The sequence below is a fragment of the Molothrus aeneus genome, chromosome 7, assembly GCF_037042795.1.
Source record: "Molothrus aeneus isolate 106 chromosome 7, BPBGC_Maene_1.0, whole genome shotgun sequence".
NCBI lineage: Eukaryota > Metazoa > Chordata > Aves > Passeriformes > Icteridae > Molothrus > Molothrus aeneus.
The window spans coordinates 3,502,224-3,508,223 of NC_089652.1; the positions used below are offsets into that span (position 1 = coordinate 3,502,224).

Consider the following 6,000-nt stretch of genomic DNA (forward strand, 5'->3'; position numbering starts at 1 on the left):
CCCAGCTCTGTCCTGCCAGGGGGACAAGCAGACTGTCAGTGTGCCTGGTTCAGGCTGAACTGGTGACAGCTTCAGTCTGTTCTCACAGGAGATGGAGGCATAAATCTCACATTCCTGGGCTTGAAAAGAAGAAAACCTTTAGTTAGCTCAGGTCACAGCACACTGAGCACCTGTGTGCCTCTGGCCCTGGAGCTGCACACCAGGGACGTGTCTCTGTCTCAGAGGGGTGGATTGCCCCAGCTGGACATTCCTGCTGGGCCTGCTGCCTCAGGCTCCTCTGGCCTTCACACTGTCACTCAAACTGCATTGCTCATGTCAGGAGAATACCCCCTGCTGTAGGTTAAGTGTCTGGAGAGCTGTGAACATGTCTGATGTTCCCCTGCCAGGTAGGGAGCCTCTGCTCAGACAAGGGGAGCACACTTCCCCAGGGGCTCCCTGCTGATCACCAGGCTGCTTTGGGAATGCTTAAAGCCCAGCCCAGGCCCTGCAGCTGAGCTCTGCCTGTGCCCTCACAGATGAGACCACGTGCTATGACGATGGGAAGATGTACCACGTTGGGGAGCAGTGGCAGAAGGAATACTTTGGGGCCATCTGCTCCTGCACTTGCTATGGAGGACAGCAGGTAAGCAGCAGGGAGGTGTGATGTTGGACACAGGGGAGGCTGTGCTGGGCTGCACTTACCAGACTGCTGGGTTTCAGGCCATGCAAGGGCCCAAACAAGGAGAAAAGTAATTAGGAGAGCTGCAGTACTTGCATTGGTGCCTGTCTGGTGTAACACAGGAGCAGCCTCACTGGTGCTGGTGGCTCTAGCCTCATGTATGAATGATCATGGATTAATGGCTTTAAGCTGAAGGAGAGTAGATGTAGATTGGATATCAGGAAGAAATTCTTCCCTCTGGGGGTGCTGGGGCCCTGGCACAGGGTGCCCAGAGCAGCTGTGGCTGTCCCTGAATCCCTGGAAGTGTCCAGGGCCAGGTTGGATGGGGCTTGGAGCAGCCTGGGCTAGTGGAAGGTGTCTCTGCTCTCAGCAGGGGAGTGGAATGGGATGAGCTTTAGGGACTGGATTCTGAGCCCTGGCAGCTCCTTGGCCAGGCCACTGACAGTCTCGTTGTGTCCCCACAGGGCTGGCGCTGTGACAACTGCCGCAGGCCCAGCGTGGAGGTGGCTCCCGAGGGCTCTGCTGGCCACACCTACACCCAGTTCACACAGAGGTACCACCAGGCCACCAACACTGTGAGTACAGCTTTCCTTCTCTGCCCCTTCATGCTGCTGTGAGGCTGGCACAGGTGGCGGGGTGGCTGCAGGGCTGCAGCAGCTGCGGGTTGGTGCTCCCTTGGTAGTGCATGGCAGCCCCCAGGACACACACACCTGCTTGAGCTCATCCCCACACACACATGGGCAGTGCCACAGTCCCACAGGGCCTCGATGCATGCTCTGAGGCAGTAGTGCATGGAGTGGTTTCCAGCTGTGTGCTTTGTGCTGGGGAATGGCCCCAGCAGCTCCCAGCACAAAGCACACCCAGGACAGAGCTCTAACTGATTTCCTTCCCTCCCGACAGAACGTCAACTGCCCCATTGAGTGTTTCATGCCCCTAGATGTACAGGCAGACACACAACATCCACGGGGAAAGTAACATCCAGCGAGACTGCTTGCGGCCATGGCAACAGACAAACCAAAGTGTAAACCCCTATGTGCCACGAGTACCATCCAAACTGGAGTGATGCTAGCAAAAAAGTGCATCTAGTGACAATGGCTCCCTGCTCTGGAGCCATTTTCCCAGCTTAAGCTCAACTCACAGCTTCTCCAAGCGCCACTCTTGGAGTGTTTCAGACTTTTCTCATGATTGATAGCGATTGTCTTGGTTTTGCTCAAAGGGTTGAATTCCAGTCAATATTTTCAAATTTAAAGAGGGCAAGGAAAAAAGAAAAGGAGGGGAGGAGGGGGAGAGGTTCTAAATCACAAATTTGGTGGGGGATCAAAATACTGATGGGGAGGGTGGGTGCAGAAATTCAAGGATCCCGTGCTATGCAAGAACATTTGAGTACAGCAATACTGAGGTTTAGGGATAGGAAAGTCCACCAAACACTTCTGCTTTCACATAAGCGTGCAGCCAGCAATAAGATAGGAACAGCAAATCCAATCACTGTGATATTTAAAATATGCACAGTCCTAATTCTTTCTTGATGATCCTAGTATTTTTCTAGCTGTATCTTTGTATCTCATACTGTTATTTATCAGTTTTGTTCCCCTGACCTTCCAAGTGTTTTTATATGGGAATAAAATGTATGGAAGACACTTAGTATGCAGATGACAAAAGAGGAATTTGGTGTAATTATGATCAGTGATTATTTTTATACTGTAAGTGCCAAAGCTTTACTACTGTGGAAGAGGAAAAAAAAAAACCAACTCTTTTAATAAAAAGATTTACAAACCAGACAAATAGTTTAAGTGATTCTCTTTGCTGCCGTGGAATTTAGGATGAAGATGATTATTCTCTGCTGGATTATTCTGAGGTGGATAATTCTGAGCGGGATGATTCAGAGCTGGAGTAACACAAGATGGAGCAAACATCCCCAAGAAGAGTGGAGTAAACCTGGAGAGAATATTGCTAGAGCAGTTTGTTAAAGAAAGGCTTCCAGCTGCACCCCTGCCCCCGTAGAGCACAGACAGTGGTAGGTATGGCACGGGCAGGAGGCACAGGCTTGCTTTGGGGCAACAGGGGAAGGGAGGGAAAGGCAAACAGCCCCTGCTTTGCACATGAACTGAGCTAGAGCTGGTTCCATAGCTAGCATTCAATAAGCTTCCCGTGGCTGAGGTGCCAGAATTAGTGAGACGGTCCAAACCTGTGAATTTCAATGTGTCCAAAGCTTCAAAACCCAGCAGGAGACAGGTACCAGCTGTGGGTCTAAGCCTGGCTGTTACAGGCACAGGCCCCTTTCTTGTCTCCTGTGCTTCTACCTCATGGCGGGGAGGGAGGTAACAAAATGCTCCTCACAACCCTTTGGATGAGAGTGAGCCAAGCCAGCAGTGAGTCCCTTTGCTTGCTCTGCCAGGACCTGTCCAGCCTTTGCAAATGCCAGGCCAGGTCCTGTCAGGATTGCTGAGCCCCCTCCCCTGGGCTGCACACGCACTGTACTGCTCCAGGCACCGGCATTCTCTGCACCCAATAAAGCATCACATGAAAACTCCATTTGGCTTCTTGGCATGTGGCAGCTGCCAGCAGGGATTGCTACCTACAGAGCTCCCCAAACCTCTGTAAAGAGCAGGATGATTGCAGCAGCAGTCAATTCTACCTCACCAGTGCTCCAAAGCCAAACACGTCCCTAAAAATCCTGAGAACTAAAACTGGCCTAGACAGAGACACAGAGGAGTCATTTCCTATTAAACCAGATTGGTTTTCCCAAGGGAGGGCTACAGCTTTTGGACCAGAGAACAACTCTGCAATGATCCTTTCACTTTGTCACCAAATAATTCACCAACACACTGAAGGGAGTCAGAGCCCACCTCCTCTTTTCTGCCACATCTCTTGTAGCAGCAGCAAACACCTCCCCTGCCCACAGGGAGCATTTCAAGATAAAATCATTTAAACAGCACTTTCCCCCAAGCTCCCTGTAGAGGTTTGTCTGTGCCTTAAAGCACATGGTGCTCACAGCTATGCCAAGCCCTGCAGAATTTAAGCTCTTGGCAGTTCATTTCCAGAACAGGAGTCACATCTCCACAGGGCTTGTCTGCTCAGCTTTGGGTAGAGCCCAGGAACAACCAGAGTCAGGGCTCTCTACTCCAGGGCAAAGTGCCTTGGTGGTTGCAGAAGAAAATAAAACCCCTGTTACTGGCTGCCAGGGCCCAGAATGATTCCTCTCTGCTCACATCCACATTTTGGGAGCCACTGTCACCTGTGGCACCTTGTCCTGCCAGGGGTAAGGTGCCAGAGGTGACAGTGCAAATCCCAGCCTGGCAGCAGCTGCTCCTCAGGACACAGCAGCTGAAGGGACATTCCCTACATTCCCTTCCCTCCGGGAAATGACACCAAGCAGAGCTCACAGTGTGCTGTTAATCCCTGCCAACATCCAAGGCAGAAGCAGATCAGGAGGCTTCAGGAGGGACACCTTGAGACCACCACAGCCCTTTCCTACAACCACTCCCACAGCTTCAGGGGAAGCTTCCTTCAGGGGGAAGGTGCCAGGCTGGTTGGAGTTGTCACTGCAGCCCAGGGGAGCAGCCATCCCCAGAGACATTCCTGTGAAGTCACCTCACACCTGGAACCAGACCAGAGATTTTTATCAACCTGTATCCACTCACCTGAGGCAGCATCGTCAAGAGCTCTGGTTTGGGACATTAAACAATCCAATTTTCCCCCTCTGACAACTCCTGCCTGTCCTTTAACCTTACCACAGGCGCAGCAGGAGGCAAAACCATCCCTCTGCAGGTGCTGAGATGTTGTGTACAAGTCATGCAAGAGAAGGGAGCAGGCAGGTCCTACAGAGCTATCAGCTGAGGCAGACATTTCCTATCTCCTGCAGATCTCAGCTGAAGATCAGTACCTATTAACTGCCCTCAGTAAAACAAACAGTGCCCCAAGGACAGCAAACAAGGATCAGGGGAATCCACAGAACAGGAGCTGCCAGGTTCTCACTGCCAGCCTCTGTTTCAGCCACTGCTGCAGAAGATGCAGGTAAAGAATGGATAGAGGAATTCCCAGGAGAACCTCACAGCAGGGTCTGTGCCAGCTGCAGCCACAACAGCAGGACACAGAAGACATGTAAGGAACATTGTGGACTCACCTCTGTGGAAGAGTCCCCAACCCCAACTTTTAAAGTAAAACTCCAAGCAATGATAATTTACTGGAAGCAACAGCACAGAGAACAGTCAGAGGCCAGGGTTGGGGTTAGCACAGCAAAGGGGCCAGCCAGGAAGAAATGGACATTTTTTAGTTTGGATTGCAGTCTTAATCTGTGCCAAAAAAGTAGAATGCTCTCTACCCTGTCCTGTCTCATCCAGTCACTTGGCAATGATCCATTGTAGAGATCAGAAATGACAAAATGATCCATTGCAGAGATCAGAAAAGAGAGGACTCTGCTCCCTTTCAGGCTGGAGCAAGGGCAGATGGAGTAACAGTGTTAAACAGTGTGTGGATTATGGTACCTTAAATAACTCACCTGGGAAGTGTCTCTGCTCTGCTCCATTTGAACCAGTCTGGTTCAGACAATCAGGTAAAACAAAAGCCATGGCCACAGTCACAGCCAGTGAGCAGCACATCCTCAGATTTCCCCTGTCCCAGGTCCATCTCCCACCTGGACAGCCCTGCTTGAGCCAAGGGCACACGTGCATACTCCCTGCTCTGCACCAGCTGAGAGCTGAGCCCACAGAAGTGTTCATTGAAAATCTCTGGGCTGCTCCTGGGCAAAACTGAACAGATTTTATGGAATGGAACCAAAAAAGAGAAAATCCCTTTGGAACAGGTGCAGTGATTGCCAGCAAAAATGTGTCTGGGCTCATCCTGCACTTCTCTCACTGTGCTCCACATTTTCACTCTGCTTTTTCCCAGAGTTAAATTCAAATCTGCTTAATGCAAACTGCAGGCAGCAGAGAAAGGAAGTGTCTCCAGACACTTCACCGCTTCCAGCCTGTGAACTCTGCTTCCAGTATGGGGACTATGGGGACAGGCCTGTCAATGGGTCTGCCTTGGAGAAAGCACTGCCAAAGCACAGAGTGCAGGGCAGGATTCAGAGCACCAAACCCCAGAGTGCCTCGTGCAAAGGAGCTGCTCCCTCTCCTCCCAGGGAAGAGCATAATGGATTAGAAGTACCTGCTGATCCAAAAAAACCCCACCAACCCAACTTAGGTCAGTTCCATGAGAAGCTGAGCAGAAGCCAGGCTTTCACATAATTCCCCAGGCCAGCTGTTGAATTCGTAGAGTCTAGACCATAAAACCTACCTCAAAAATAAACCTTTTTCCTGAGGACACAGAACTTGGGTGACAGGGACCACACAGACAGCAGG

The 6,000-nt window shown here is 51.1% G+C and overlaps 1 protein-coding gene across 1 annotated transcript in view; it reads left to right on the forward strand.

Moving 5' to 3' along the window:
* FN1 (fibronectin 1) overlaps nucleotides 1-2,440 on the forward strand; it is a 51,720-nt gene extending 49,280 nt beyond the window's left edge. The window contains exons 44-46 of the mRNA XM_066553683.1: nucleotides 516-622; nucleotides 1,123-1,233; nucleotides 1,559-2,440. Of these exons, the coding sequence (XP_066409780.1) occupies nucleotides 516-622; nucleotides 1,123-1,233; nucleotides 1,559-1,633 (293 nt within the window). The 3' untranslated portion in view covers nucleotides 1,634-2,440. The remainder of the gene's footprint in view (nucleotides 1-515; nucleotides 623-1,122; nucleotides 1,234-1,558) is intronic.
* Nucleotides 2,441-6,000: the final 3,560 nt, after the last annotated feature.